This window comes from Haliotis rubra, unplaced genomic scaffold (assembly GCF_003918875.1).
Source record: "Haliotis rubra isolate DU_JTF1 unplaced genomic scaffold, ASM391887v1 Scf1643, whole genome shotgun sequence".
Taxonomy (NCBI): domain Eukaryota; kingdom Metazoa; phylum Mollusca; class Gastropoda; order Lepetellida; family Haliotidae; genus Haliotis; species Haliotis rubra.
The window spans coordinates 71,846-88,762 of record NW_025765607.1 but is presented as its reverse complement, the minus strand read 5'-3'; the positions used below and the strand labels follow the sequence as shown (position 1 = coordinate 88,762).

Here is a 16,917-nt window from a genome sequence, read left to right as displayed (position 1 = left end):
TGTACTACTGGTTTGGACAACACCTGATTGGGATGTTTGATCAATGGATATCCCACTTGACACCAGAACACTGTTCTTGTACCACGTGATTGTGGCAGCAGGGTAACTGAAAGAGGTCACACAGGTCAAGGTCAAGGGCTGACCTTCAGCAGCTCCCACTTCCTGATTGGCTGATGTGATGTTTGTTAGTGACACACTGTTGACAGCAACTGAATGGAAAGGGAAATAAGGAATAATGTCAATATCTTAGGGATAGAACAAGTATCTCAACAGCATGCATGGCAGTTCAGGATATATCAGGATATGCTTACTGTCAGGAAAGGAATAAGTAGAGTTGACGGCAGACTGTGTGTTGGATGCCTGGCAGTAGTACAAGAACTTCCTGCTGCTGGGTATCACACTTTTATATGTACAGCAATACAGATTACTTACTGTCAGGATAGGAATAGGTAGAGTTGACTGTAGTTGACTGTGAGTTGGAAGCCTGGCAGTAGTACAGCGAGTTCCTACTGTTGCCTGTCAGCTGGTAGTTAATGGTGGCAGTCCAGCCAGTGTATCCCTCTACTGCTGCCGGGCTGGTGGCCCACTAGTCCCGTCTCTGTACATCGTCACTGACGGCGGTGGGTTGGAGACTGCGACGCAGGAGATAGATGTAGTAGTTCTAGTAAGGCTAACACTGTTCAGAGGAACTGAAATAATAACACAGCTTTATGAAGTATGCTGTCTCCGTGTTGAGTGGTGGTGGGTGAAAGACACAGGCGACATATGAAATAGTTTCAAGTGATGGTATGATTGGTCCGACAAACAGAACTAAGAAAACCAGAAATGAATAGCTTTATGAAGTATGGTGTCTCTGTGTATGAGGGTGGTGGGTTGGAGACACAGGCGACAGATCGAGGAGGTTCAGTGATGGTAACACTGGTCAGAGAAACAGAACGACAGAGCTTCATAAAGGACAGTGTGTCTATGTAGGACGGCAGTCTTTTGGAGACACAGACGATAGATGCAGTAGTTCTGGAGATGGTAACGTTGGTCAGAGGAAGTTACAATAATAGCATAGCTACAGTATGATGTAATCATGGTGGACGCCGCTGGTTGAAGTCAAGTGATCATTACACATAAACAAATACAAATAAAAGTAAACATATATAAATAAACATGCAGGTTTGAGCAATTGAGTGTTTCGGTTTGAATTCACAGGTGATGTGACATCCACCTCACATACAAAACTTTAACAAAATGTCAACATGACAAACTTACTCACTACATCCACCTGTATCTGGTTACTCGGTCTCCTCCAAACTGAAAGTCACACCTCCAGATGAGCCTATCCCTGCCGTACATGACGTTGTTCATGTTGAGGGTGTAGTTGGTGAAGCTTGGGCAGGAAGTGCTGAAGTCAGCTGGGAGAGAGGGGAGGTGGAACTGTATCTACCCTGGTTTACTCTGTATAATGTAGTCCCAGTCTGCCACACTATAGCTGTATGTGAAGCTTCTCCTGTGTACCACATCAGGGTACAGCGCCCTCCTGCCTGTACAGAACCTCCACATGATGACGTCAGCTGATAGTTCTGGGCAGAAACTGAAAGTTAACAGAACGATGACAACTGCATGGACATACTCTTTACGGAAATAAAAGACTTCAGAATAAGAATAACAAAACATGACTATTACAGACAAATCTCCTCTCTCCGGTAAACCACTTATCCGACGTATTCAGCACTGTTGTCGTTACTGACTTCACCTATTGTGTCATATTGTTTCACGATGCAGAAGGACAAGTGTCCCAGCCATCTACGACACTACAATGCGCTCTGAGGAGTTGCGTCCCTTTAGACGTGCTGGAAACATGTTCACGGTTCATCGAATTCCAGTTTACCACATTATGTGTCTTGGTGTGTCAGCACCACACCTGTTGTCCATGGGTTTCACCAAGTTAAGTGAAATTCCACCTTCATCAACCTGATACATCAAACTGTGACTCACTTACTATTTAAACCAGCGTTACACGAACTCCACTTATCTATTCATACATTATTCTTGTAATCCTAAATCTTAGGAAGCAAATATTTTGCTCATTCGGAAGTTGACAAAACTAAATCTTACCTTGGTTTGTCTGAAAGTCTTACGAAATTTTCATTATTTCTTCGATTTTGCTTTATGTTCCCAGCTATTACATTCTCTGTGTAGGCTACTCTGTCTGCTATCAACGGCACAGGTAACTATTACACTCTCTGTGTAGGCCATTCTGTCTGCTATCAACGGCACAGGTAACTATTACACTCTCTGTTTAGGCCACTCTGTCTGTTATCAACGGTACAGGTAACTATTACACTCTCTGTTTAGGCCACTCTGTCTGTTATCAACGGTACAGGTAACTATTACACTCTCTGTTTAGGCCGCTCTGTCTGTTATCAACGGTACAGGTAACTATTACACTCTCTGTTTAGGCCACTCTGTCTGCAATCAACGGCACAGGTAACTATTACACTCTCTGTTTAGGCCGCTCTGTCTGCTATGAACGGCACAGGTAACTATTACACTCTCTATGTAGGCCACTCTGTCTGCTATCAACGGCACAGATAACTATTACACTCTCTGTTTAGGCCACTTTGTATGTAATCAACGGCACAGGTATACAGCTGCAGCCCTGCTCTACCCGTTGACATATACATAGAATCTTCTGCCTGGTTTTACTTTAGGTGACTGTGAGATTCTTGGCGTTACACATAAAAAACATATTTATATTAGCTATAATAACAACTGTAGTAACAACAGTATTGGTTTTGAAGCATTTGCTGCTCAAACAAACGACGGAGGTCACTTACACACTTTTACAAAAAAGGACACGTCATAGAACAAAACAGATGACGTCACTATTGAGAGTGACGACATTCGACCTTGACCTTTGCCCATACTACCAGTCGCCTTTTTTTTCAATGCTCACCAACGTTCCAGTCGATGTTTTCATTGCTGCATGTTGTAATTTAAGGTACAATTGTTAAGGTTAGTACCGGCAAGAAAGTGCATAATGGCACAGGTGCATGTGACAACTGTGAGTCAGAAATGTCGTCAATATTGAATCCAAGTTCAAACGAGCCGTGGGTGATTGAACATCAAGAGCTGAGCTCCTTATGACGTCACCTAACAACGAGCATGATAATGGCCTGTCGAGGAATTATCAAGTTACTATGGCCCGCTCATTTCTGATAACATACGGGCGTTTAATGATATTTCTATCCATTTTAGCCATACAACATGTTATTGACATACGAGTAAGATACGTGTACCTACCCCGTTGTTTGTGAGGAATGTCCGCCAGTAGAGTCCCAACTGTGAAGATAAGACGGATGTACAGTATAGACATGTTGGTGGTGTGTGGAAGTAGTGCCACAAGTAACAGATACTAGCACTGGTGTACAGTGTATGTAATTATACTTCCGGCTGTGCTGATATGCTCGCTCTTAGTTTGCATTAATAAAATATGACTGGATATGTACGGCTTGATGTATGCCACCAAGACAGGTATCTAGAGAAGTAGGTCGTGTGTCACACATACTTTTAGCAGATTGTGGTGTTGGGTGACAGTGTAGCTTTGTTGATTGTATGATTGTGTCTGTGTAGACATGACATTCAAAAGACCTGGATATTCACTACAGGGTATATGTCGCTCAAATCATTACCCAACAAACTCGGTCGTGAGTCACATGTAGTGTTGGGCGTTTGGGGGCACTTACCGACTGCACTTACTGATTGTCCGATATGTGGCTGTGTAAACATGATATAGTCAAATACCCATTTATATTATTACCAAGAGTCACTATATATTCATACAGAACAGGTTTAGCGCGACTTGTGCTATTTTTCTAAGACTAGTCTCCATACAGACTTGTAGAACTCTTCAATATGCCAGCCTCCAATGTTGAAGCAGTGAAGGGGAACTTCTCGTGTTTCACAACATATCACAACATGTTAATGAAGAAATAGAGCATATGCATTTGCATTTGCGTACAGCAAACAACAAAAGGATGAAATCCATTGAGCTCAGGCTTTTTATCATTACATATGCGAAATCCTGAGTTATATGACAATGGTATGAATATTTCCGGCCATTAGCATGGTTTGATTGGATCACATTTTACAAAACACAGTCGGTTGTTTGAGTTTACAACGTGGACAAACCTAGCCCAAGCTCACAAATGAGTTGTGATGAAAGCATTATACTGAGTCAGAATGTAATGTAATTATAAAGGCTACTCAAATATTTAGTGAAGTCACCATGCTCATTTTCCCTTATATCGATGCCTGAACATGTGTGTCTGTTTCTCTGAGTCTGTGTGTCTGTGTCTGCGTGCTTATGTGTCTCCATGTCTGCGTGTTCTTTTTCAAATTCCGACCTCGCCACTGAGACACCAAGCTGCGGTTTAACATGGACACAGTCCACTGACTCCACTAAGCCGAGCAGATTTTGTTTTATCTCCTGATCCCGAAACTCATGCATTGGTCACGCAACGAACCATCGTTAAGTATACTGAGTCAAAACGAAACTGCACATTCTTTCTTCAGGGCACTATAAAAGAACAAGAGATGGTAAGATGGTTAAATTGTTATTATTTCATTGCTGAGATCTGTGTGATGTACTCGATACACTGACAGTGCTATAATCAGTTCCATTAGGCTACACCGCCGTTCCAAAACATGGGTATACAGAATGTCAAGTCACAAGAATAAAAATGCAAAATTTCTCAGTTCAATATCGTGTATGGCCACCCCGCGCATTCACCACTGCCAAACACCGTCTCCTCATCGACTGCCTGATGCTTGTGAAGACGTGGTTGGGGATTCAGCGCCATTGCTCTTGCAAGACAGCGACAAGTTCCTGCAAATTCTGAGGTTGGTTCCTAAGACCACCAAGCCTTCTCCCAAGTGCATCCCAAACGTGCTCTATTGGATTAAGGTCAGGGGACCTCGATGGCCAGTCCATGACGTTGATTCCAGCGTTCTGAAGGAAATTTCGTGTCAACATCGCTGGAACTGTAGACCTGGGCCATGAGCCGCCATGAAAGGAACGAGTTCAGGGGTGAGCACCTGGTCGCGGTAAGCAGCAGCTGTGAGGTTTCCACGGATGACCAGAAGTCAGGAACGGTTGTTCCCACAGAAAGCACCCCACACCATGCAACTTCCGCCCCCGAATCTGTCGACTTCCTGTACACAACATTGGGCATACCGTTCACGACGTCGTCTCCAGACTCTATGCCTGCCGTCCGCGAATCTGAGGGTATACCTGGATTCATCGCTAAAGACGACTCGATTCCAGTCTCTCTGGGTCCATCAGAGGTGACGTTGGGCCCACAGCAGACGTTGACGTTGATGAAACGGCGTCAATATTGGCCCACGATATGGACGTCGAGAATGGAGATTGGCAGCCCGCAACCGATTTCGAATGGTCTGTGAGGACAGTCGACCTCTAAACATCTCAGCCTTGGTTCGTGTAGCCGGCAGAAATTGTCACGTAGGTGACGTAGGACGATTTGACGGTCTTCTACTTGTGACGTCACACGTGGACGACCCGAACTTGGGCGATCAGAACTGGTGCCAGTTTGTTGTAGACGACCTCGCAAGTCATATACAGTACGACGGCTGCATCCCATTGCTCTTGCGACGTCAATAACTGATCTTCCCGCTTGCAACATGCCAACGGCACGTTAACTTTGCACATTTGACAATCGTGGCATTTCAAGTACCGTTAGAACTGTGGTTTAAAAGTGTTTTTTCAATTCTTGAGGCCAATGCAAACACGTGCATATGAAGAAAACCTCGATGCAAGGATCACGTGATCGACTGCACGTGCAAAACCTGATTTGGCACTAACGTCATTTGCACGAGGAGTGGATGGGTTTGTGTGGGTTTTGCTAACGTCTTTCTAGAGTCGAAAGATAGGGATCCCACTTGGGATACATAGATGTATCATCAGAGAAAGATTATTCATTATTTTTTTCAAATTACATTTTGTGAAGTTTCTGTTTTGACTCAGTATATAAATAATGCAGTCGGACTTCTAAGCTCCGACCTTCTCTGGCCACACACCAGACCTTGGCCATGAAGACTGCATTTGGTCGTTCGGTGTAACCTGCAGTCGGCAGGGAAACATAGAGAATCATGAAGGTTATCGTGTATTCAAACACGATGAAAACAAAACGAATATTGCTTGCTCTCAGTATTGACAGATCTAATTTATCTGCCTGCGATACACTCGCAATACTCGATATATATTCAATATCCATATTGACAAACATATCATATAACCTCCAAGCCATATTCATCACATTTGTTGTAAACGCATCATATATGATATGTGTTCAATGCTTATATTAGTGGCAATAACCGCTCTGATCCGTACACGGTATATGTTTGGCTGCACTCGAGTCACACAATATACACTCTATATTCACACTAGTACAGACAAACAGCTCCTCGTCATCCACAGATATGTACCCACCATTACCTGACTGCAGCATGTCGTCAGTACGTCGATAAATCTGGATTATGTCACTGGCAACGTTTGGGTAATTCATTTCAGCCAATATACTGCCAGTCTGAAATATTCTAGTGGACATGCGTAAGACCATTTAACACCCTGACCTCGTCACTTCCTTCCTGGCAGATGTTTACAAGTTTACTGGATATATTTGTTGTATTCTCATAACTGCCAGTTGCTTTTTCTACAAGGGAAACACCGAGTTGTGATGCAGAACTCACTTCCGGGTAGAGTTATCTACCCGGGTTGTTACAGGCGGAGTTTTCCTGGCTGGTTGTCTGGTATAATACACTTTACAGCAAACGCCGATTCCGATTGGTGGACCGCTTATTGGTTTATTTAAGACTAAGAAAAGTGGAACATTTAACTAATTTACCACTTCAGTGTACGGACTGTAGCTAATGGTTCGATTCCGATTAGACGATTTCCATGAGGGTCGTTCAAAAAGAAGTCGGCCAAACTATATTCTCGATGTCCAATGTTTCAAAGTTTCCATTTTATTTTGATGGAATCAAAGCCAAATCCAACATTTCACATACGTGTATGTGGGTAATGTAGTTAACATGATATTAGTGTCTTCGGTGATGGTAGTGTTGTGATATAATAGACTCTCGGAGATTCTCTCAAACTGAAGGACGGGTTTGTATAACGGAGTCCGTCCGTGAAATCAAGTTTTGCTTTGTAAGAGTTGTACAATTATTGCAATTAATAAACAATGTGTACTTAAATCAATTCAGCTGCAGTCACTTGCATGCATTATAACACTCAGTGTTTGCTGAGATTCTCAGATTTAGTCAGTCGTCATATTCTGAGCATCTGTTGAACAACAAAGGACAAACTTTCGTAAAGATCTGTTGAAGGTAGAAGGGACACAAACTCAAATATAAAACGTCACAGTACAATATTGGTTGTCCTAAAAAAAACCTCGAATATGCCCGTTCCTGATGCTTCAACAGATAGCCTTTCATCACCGTCTTGGGCCTCCCAGTAGGTGTCAGGAAGGGAGATTGTTCCACACTTCTGTGAGAACTTTGCCGAGTTCTTTATAATCGTCGGATGGACAGGGCATTGCTAGAGGGTGACCTCCAGCGCATTCCACATGTGTTGAGTAGAGCTGATGTCTGATGACCGGACTGGCAACTCCATGGGACAATGATCTCCTGCTCTGAGAAGCCATCACCGACCCTGGTATGATGAGTTCGTTCGTTATCTTCGATATCTTCGAGCTTGAAATCCGATTGCATCAATATACAGAGTCACTACACACCCAGAATGTGCACTGTTGTCCTCGTACCTGTGGCAGGACTGGTGATCGGCTCTTCCATCCCTACTGACACTTCACTAAATCATTACTGACACCACTATACTTCAACCATATTATATTATGACATACTTGGTAGATCGGACTAATGCTGTTCTCTCTATCTTTATGTACATCTTTCCACGTGGTCACCAAATAGATTTGTATGTTCACTGAGAAAATATATTGCTTTTTCAGGTTTGCGGAATATTTAATTAAATATTCGATAAAGATGACACAATCATAACATACATGATTTGAATTTCTCAACAGTGTCATGGAACCTTATATTGAGAAGTAATGTGTATTCAAAGAAAATAACAAAGCAAAGCAAAGTAATGCTCTCTCTTCATCCGCAGCTGAAACCGTTTGGCTTTGTGCTTATTTCATTTGTCAGGACCTGAAATGTAGAAAACTTAAGGTAATTAAACCTCCAAATACCGCTTCAATTGAACATATCACAAAATGTAAACGTATTATACTCGAACAGAAGAGAAAGCCTAAGTTTTGGGTTACTGCTGTTGAAACATTCAAGAACGCAGTTGATCCTTGACGGTAACAACAACTTTAATCACCAGGAGTGTTTCATGGTTTGTTTACCTTGAGAATGTTCCCCAGTGTTCTGGTATGGCGATGCCCTGATGGACTCATAGGTCACAGGGGGAGTCTCTGTCACGCTTTCATAGGTACTTGTATCTGCTGCAGCATCCGCTGAAGATAGAATTCCTTACATAATTTATAACCAAATACAAATCTATGAAATGGCTCTCCCACAAGCTGAAGCTGACAATACATCTACGTGAAAACACGAGTCTCAACAATATTGAGTAAATACATCATCTACCTTTTGTATTCTCATAAATCTTCAATTGTGTGTACTGTTGTTTTTCTGATTCCTCCTCCACATTTGAATACTGCGATGGAGCCGTGATTTGATCTGAAACACATCGTAATATTTTAGTGCTAACAGATCCAGAGACAAGTGTTATACCAACTAAACAGAAACATCCAATAACCAGAACATACCTAGAGATGAATATCCTCTGTTGTCCATTTCCACAGGGTCAGGATGGCTGGAGCTACAAAACAGCATCAGGTCATTTTCAGACATTTGAAATAAAAGAATCGAGGGATAAACCTCAGAATGTAAAATGTAATGAATCATCTTAATTAACCTTTCGTAAGTTACAACCTTATTTCTTAGTTTTACCTGATCCATGCAATGTTTCTGTGAACTATATTGACATATGGATTACCTTTTTCGTGCAGCTCCTGGAAAATAGGAATAGTTATAATGTCATGGAGTGTGAAACACACTTCACAAATATATTGATGTCACATCAGTCATAAGCAAAATGGAGAGAGAAACAGATGACCTTTCTGTAAATTACCGTGCGTGGAAACTACAACCATACATACATAAACTCACATTAAAGTGTAAATGTATTACCATCAATCAATATACGAAATATTGACATCCTCTGATTTCTTAAATCTTCGGTGGTGTCAAGGAACCTACATGTGGAAAAGCACCTACTGCCTGCAAGGTACACTATGTACCTTTGAGAATGTTTCCAAATCTGTACCCCTTTCTGTACAGCACCATTAGGACAATCCCTCCAATGAGCAGGGTAAGAAGAATGCCTCCTACTGTCGCTCCTGCTGTTACCCCTGTACTGATACACGACGCTTCAAGCCTTAGCTGGTCTGGTGGGTCTAAAATGCAATTAAAACGATCATACAGACGGCTGATACTGTCCAATTTTCGCTGCCCCACACAAATCATTAGTGTTTGTGCCAAGCTACACACAACGTTTTCTCAACGTTTCTGGAAGGTTGTACATTGGTAACGTCATGATACAACATTGTCACAACATTATTATGACGTCAGTGTATAACGTTAATTCACACCGATACAGCAACATTACATACGCACGTTGTCAGAACGTCGTGTATCGACTATTACACGCCGTTATGTTTCATCGTTTGTGAAACTTTGAAGCGACGTAAACTGTCGCTTTACCGAAAATAGCAAGAACAAAAGCGTACATCGAATAATTCATAATTTCTTCAGAAAACAAGACTGTAGTGCATTATTTACCTTTAATATTCCACTTTGGGATTTCCATCCCATAAATATACTGAAGGCACAGACATGTAATTTCTATCTGACAACTTTAATATCACGTCATGTGGAACGTTATATCACAACGTTATAAAACCGTTGAACATTTACGTTGGGGAACGTTATGAATGAGGCTCCTCGCTACTTTACGATAACAACGTTTCTTACCATTTGGTGGCACGATAGAGTTTCTGTAAACCCTCTAGGAACAAAGGTGTTTATTCGAAATCCACTTTGAGATTCGGTCTTCACTAAACAGCTACACATGCTACTCTTCAAGCGGCGGGTTATACTACAAACGGCGCAGGTTAAATTCCAAAGATGAGTGAAAACTATAAAACTCATTTTCATTTTATTGTCTGCAATATGCCAGTGACATGGTCAATATTCCACCAGGCAATGCAGTGACACGATAATCAAGTCAAGCAAATCAGCGAGTCTGACCACCAGGGCCCCGTTCCTCAAAGCGATCGTAGCGCTACGACAGTCGTAAGTCTATGTTAAAGTATGGGAGTTACGATCACCTTAGCGCTACGATCGCTTTGAGGAACGGGGCCCTGAACCATTCAGTCGCCGTTTACAACAGGCAGGGGTTAATGAAGACCAGTCCTTCCCTAGTTCCCAAAGGGGTTCATTCCAAGTGTTATTCACGCACAGCCTCATCACATCAAATCCCGACATAAATGTTTACTGTAACTCCGAAAATTTGCTAAATGATACGTTTTAATCAACGTTGATGGACGTACTAGCATTTACCCCCTTATATCTGATGATGAAATGGTATTTATACTCATAAACGTTTCACGCTTTACATCAGCTATACTACATTTAATTTATCCAGCTATATGACCATTTGCGTTCCCTTTATGTTCTTACCACCAGCAGTCACAGCTTCTGTCAATACATTTCCATGAGAATCCCCGTAGTCATTTCTAGCTTGTAGTCGGAATATGTAAATCTCTCCAGGTATAAGCCCGGTCACTTCTACCGCCATCACCTCACCGGGGTCATCATAGGATTTGTACACAGTCCACGTTCTTGTAGCAAACTGAAGATACTCAATGACAAACGTCTGAGTGCGTCCACCATTGAACCCAGGCAGCCAATACAACCATATTGACGACGTTGTTGCATTATCCAGATCTCTAAACTGTGTAGGTGTCTGTGGTGGTCCTTGCAACAAATTAAGATGAAAAAACATCCCGTAACTATTGATATCATAAGTTCATAAGTTGAAATAAATCAAATGAAGGTTAAATGGAAACAAATTTGAAAAAGATGTCACCAGATGAATTTGGTCAGCTTCAATAGTAAATCTGAAATCATAACACACCATAATGATTTTAAAGTTGTAATCCCAACTAGTAACACACCTACATGCAGCACACTGACTGTGTATGTCGCTGACCCGCCCACAATATTGTCCACTGTAAGATAGTAGTCCCCAAAGTCCTGCTGTTGGAGGTTAGTAAGGTGTAGTCTGGCAGTGACTGAGATGTCTGTGACAGGGCTGGAGGAACCAGTGAGGTACTGGCTGGTGCTGATGGATCTACTCCAGGTGAATGTAGGAAGGGGGTAGGCCAGGACTGACACAGATAGAGTCACGTCACCAACCAGTGTAGCGGCGTACTTGAGTTGCTGGGACACTGAGTCATCAAGTCGAGGTGAACCTGGTTAAACGTAGATAACAACATCCACAATGGCTCGGGGACGACTACTAGCCTGGTCACACAGGAGGGGAAAGAACAAATTGACAGCTGGTAATGAGGCTGATTCAGTAGATCAAATAGCAGGTTTATGTACGTACTCCAAAACAATAACAGTGAAATTGTTCTTCATGACTTGTTATGCTTAAGTTCTTTTTGTTGTTGTCATCTCACGATACTCTACATTGCAGAAATATAACACACACACACACACACACACACACACACACATATATATATATATATATAAGTAGCAAATCAAAAATAGAAGGATACCATAAGCATTTCATTTGATTAATTTAGAAGAATCTCCTTCACTTGACAAACTTAGCTACAGATAATAGCAATATCTAAAACCATAAATGACAATAATCACAACATAACCACGCGAACATATTTTCCAAACACATTACGTGTAAATATATCCAACATTAATTTTGATGAAATACAAATTGCTTACATTTGACCAGCAGCTCCACCCTCTGGGTGACAGGTGCCCCGATGTTGTTGGTGGCAGTACAGGAGTAGTTCCCTCTTTGTCTACAGTCTGCTGGCTCCAGTCTGTATATTTTTGTCAGGGAGTTATCTGCCCTTGCAAACGCCTCAGTTCCATTTAGAAGCGTGATTACTGACCTTGGATTACTGTCAATCTGGCAGCTAAGTGTCACTGTATCAGACTCGTTAACTGTCACTGAGCCGCTGTGAGAGTTGGCGGTAAACATGCTTATGTCGGCTGGGTCTGATAAATGAGAACCATTGCATCATTGATATGGCATTGACATGTCTGAACACTGAATTCAATATGCGGTTTTCTGAAAGTGGAAAAAACTGTTTTATTTACCTATCATACGGCAACATATTTATGTTTGGATAGAGTGCATATGACTGTAAATCTTTGTAAAATAGTTTACAATCGAATTGAGTTAAATAATTACTGAACGGGTACATGGGCTGCACGTACGACTGTCAGTATTTCAGCTCATGTACTTGCACAGAATAATAACGAGGACTATCGCAAGAGTAGAATACTAATATATATGCTTACACCAAATATAGATACACTTACCATAACACTTGTGTCCACTGTAGATTTGGATACTTATACGGAAGATGAACACTGACTGCAACACTGTCACCAGTGTAGACTATATACTTACACTGAACATCAACACTGACTGTAACACAGTCACTAGTGTAGACTATATACTTAAACTGAACATCAACACTGACTGTAACACTGTCACCAGTGTAGACTATATACTTATACTTAAGATTACAAAATGACTGTAACACTGTCACCAGTGTAGACTATATACTTACACTGAACATCAACACTGACTGTAACACTGTCACTAGTGTAGACTATATACTTACACTGAACATCAACACTGACTGTAACACTGTCACCAGTGTAGACTATATACTTACACTGAACATCAACACTGACTGTAACACTGTCACCAGTGTAGACTATATACTTACACTGAACATCAACACTGACTGTAACACTGTCACCAGTGTAGACTATATACTTACACTGAACATCAACACTGACTGTAACACTGTCACCAGTGTAGACTATATACTTACACTGAACATCAACACTGACTGTAACACTGTCACCAGTGTAGACTATATACTTACACTGAACATCAACACTGACTGTAACACTGTCACCAGTGTAGACTATATACTTACACTGAACATCAACACTGACTGTAACACTGTCACCAGTGTAGACTATATACTTACACTGAACATCAACACTGACTGTAACACTGTCACCAGTGTAGACTATATACTTACACTGAACATCAACACTGACTGTAACACTGTCACCAGTGTAGACTATATACTTACACTGAACATCAACACTGACTGTAACACTGTCACCAGTGTAGACTATATACTTACACTGAACATCAACACTGACTGTAACACTGTCACCAGTGTAGACTATATACTTACACTGAACATCAACACTGACTGTAACACTGTCACCAGTGTAGACTATATACTTACACTGAACATCAACACTGACTGTAACACTGTCACCTGTCACCAGTGTAGACTATATACTTACACTGAACATCAACACTGACTGTAACACTGCCACCAGTGTAGACTATATATACACTGACTGTAACACTGTCACCAGTGTAGTAACATCAACATCAACACTGACTGTAACACTGTCACCAGTGTAGACTATATACTTACACTGAACATCAACACTGACTGTAACACTGTCACCAGTGTAGACTATATACTTACACTGAACATCAACACTGACTGTAACACTGTCACCAGTGTAGACTATATACTTACACTGAACATCAACACTGACTGTAACACTGTCACCAGTGTAGACTATATACTTACACTGAACATCAACACTGACTGTAACACTGTCACCAGTGTAGACTTCATGCTTACATTGAACATTAACACTGACTGTAACACTGTCACCAGTGTAGACTATATACTTACACTGAGCATCAACACTGACTGTAACACTGTCACCAGTGTAGACTATATACTTACACTGAACATCAACACTGACTGTAACACTGTCACCAGTGTAGACTATATACTTACACTGAACATCAACACTGACTGTAACACTGTCACCAGTGTAGACTTCATACTTACATTGAACATTAACACTGACTGTAACACTGTCACCAGTGTAGACTATATACTTACACTGAACATCAACACTGACTGTAACACTGTCACCAGTGTAGACTATATACTTACACTGAACATCAACACTGACTGTAACACTGTCACCAGTGTAGACTATATACTTACACTGAACATCAACACTGACAGTAACACTGTCACCAGTGTAGACTATATACTTACAATGAACATCAACACTGTCCGCAACACTGTCACCTTTCCCGTGTGTTTTCTTTTTTGACTGACATATGTAGGAGCCTGTCTTGGATCTGTCAGCTTGATAGTGTAGACTATATCCACCCTTAAGGACTGAGGGCGTTGGTAGCTATACACACAACTATCCAGTATTCTAACAATGATACTTACACTGTACATCCAATGTCACCTCCACAGAGTCAGATCTCACTACAGATGTCTCCCTCCCTCATGAAGCCTGGGTGCTGGTAGCTGTACACACATATCTCCAGTATTCTAACAATGATACTTACACTGTACATGCACTGTCATCTCCCTAGACTCTGACTGTGGTAAAGCTGCCCCCACACAAGGACTGAGGGTGTTGGTAGCTGTACACAAATATGTCCAGTATTCTAACAATAATACTCACACTGTACATCCAGTGTCACCTCCACAGAGTCAGATCTCACTACAGATGTCCCCCCAATAAAGACTGGGGGTGCTGGACAGATGTCCCCCCCATAAAGACTGGGGGTGCTGGTAGCTGTACACACATATCTCCAGTATTCTAACAATGATACTTACACTTTTCATCCACTGTCATCTCCCTCGACTCAGACTGTGGTAAAGCTGTCCCCCCACAAGGACTGAGGGTGCTGGTAGCTGTACACACATATGTCCAGTATTCTAACACTGATACTTACACTGTACATCCACTGTCACTTCCACAGAGTCAGATCTCACTACAGATATTCCCACACAAGGACTGAGGGTGTTGGAAGCTGTACACACATACGTCCCTGCCTGTGATCTCCGTATGTTATTGATGGTCAGAGTAGATCCAGTCTGAGGAGTAAAGCTGCTGTCATCTTTCTTTGTCCACGCCACGGCTGCTACAGGGTTGGCATCCACAGAGCAGGTTATGTTGAGAGTCTGTGACTCCCTGACAGGTGTGGACTGGGGAACTGACACTGTAGGTTTGTCTGGAGACACATACATGCACATACTTGTAGAAATCGTGGCTTCATAGTTACGTAGGTTCAACTACATTTACCAAAGTGCGTAATGGTATCAGTCTGTCTAGCACATAAATGATTGGCTGTAAACCAACTAAACCATGTGTGTGTCACAATTCCAAAACTAACTATAATGTCACCTGTTTAGGATTGATGTGATACAGGTATAGATGCTTACAACACCACTGGAGGCATTGTTAAAGTGAAAGTACGTATATTGAAGCTATCAGATAAAATGTTATTTGATTGTAACATGAGGTATATTATAGTTTTATGAAAGTGCACAATACACTTTCGGTTATCCACGTGATCTTCAACCTGTGTTCTCGTGGACTGGTCTGTGAATGCATATAATGCGCAATCCATGGACCTACAAGCTATTTCATGATGCAAACATTCACGTTCTTAAGCTCCTACCAGCACATGTATAGCTTCCCCAACACAAACACATCTTTGTCTTTCAGTAGTGTAATCATGTTACTTACACTGCACCTCCACTGTGACAGCTACCACACTAGGCGTCCCCACTGAGTTCCTTCCAGCATATGGATAGCTTCCCCAACACACACACATCCTTGTCCTTCAGTAGTGTAGTCATGTTACTTACACTGCACCTACACTGTGACAGCTGACACACTAGACGTCCCCACTGAGTTCCTCCCAGTACATGTATAGCTTCCCCAACACACACACGTGCGCACACACACACACATCTTTGTCTTTCAGTAGTGTAGTCATGTTACTTACACTGCACCTCCACTGTGACAGCTGACACACTAGACGTCCCCACTGAGTTCCTCCCAGCACATGTATAGCTTCCTCCCCTGCTCCTGGAGACAGGACTCAGACTGTACTCTCTGCTTGTTGCTGGTGAGATAGGAGAACCATTGTGTGTCCAGATGTAAGACGTCACTGCTGGGTTGGCTGCCGTTACTTGACAGATCAGTTGAGCATTGGGCTGCCCTACATAGACACTGTGTGGTTGACATGTGGGGCTCAGTGTTGCCTCAGGGGCATCTGCATGTATAAGGAAGATTCATATATTTGTGGATCACTTCTTGAACATATTAAAACCATTTGAACTTGTATTTTCAGGCTCTGGCAAGCAATATAAAATACACGAATTACATCATCAAGAAGACAACATATCTAGTAATGAATCGTACCACCTTGCACCATACATTACAATTCGCGTTGTCAAATCAGCCTCATCGTACGCTATTCGTTTTGATTATCTTGGACTCAGCTATGATTACGTACATTTTAATTAAACTATTGGAGCAAAAGGTTTTTTTTTAATGTATATATTTTTATATGTTTTTATTTCTAAAAGATACACGTTAAATATAACAGGCAATCCATATCGAATA

The 16,917-nt window shown here is 41.8% G+C and overlaps 1 protein-coding gene across 1 annotated transcript in view; it reads right to left on the bottom strand.

The window, feature by feature from the left end:
- Positions 1-6,160: 6,160 nt before the first annotated feature.
- The window catches only part of LOC124271923, a 33,854-nt gene continuing 23,097 nt past the window's right edge, over positions 6,161-16,917 (bottom strand). Inside the window, exons 18-28 of the mRNA XM_046707097.1 lie at positions 16,295-16,564; positions 15,236-15,514; positions 12,130-12,408; positions 11,337-11,633; positions 10,840-11,136; positions 9,399-9,554; positions 9,095-9,110; positions 8,865-8,917; positions 8,683-8,775; positions 8,439-8,549; positions 6,161-8,238 (exon numbers count right to left, since the gene is read on the bottom strand). Coding sequence (XP_046563053.1) covers positions 8,225-8,238; positions 8,439-8,549; positions 8,683-8,775; positions 8,865-8,917; positions 9,095-9,110; positions 9,399-9,554; positions 10,840-11,136; positions 11,337-11,633; positions 12,130-12,408; positions 15,236-15,514; positions 16,295-16,564 — 1,865 coding nt within the window. The 3' untranslated portion in view covers positions 6,161-8,224. The remainder of the gene's footprint in view (positions 8,239-8,438; positions 8,550-8,682; positions 8,776-8,864; positions 8,918-9,094; positions 9,111-9,398; positions 9,555-10,839; positions 11,137-11,336; positions 11,634-12,129; positions 12,409-15,235; positions 15,515-16,294; positions 16,565-16,917) is intronic.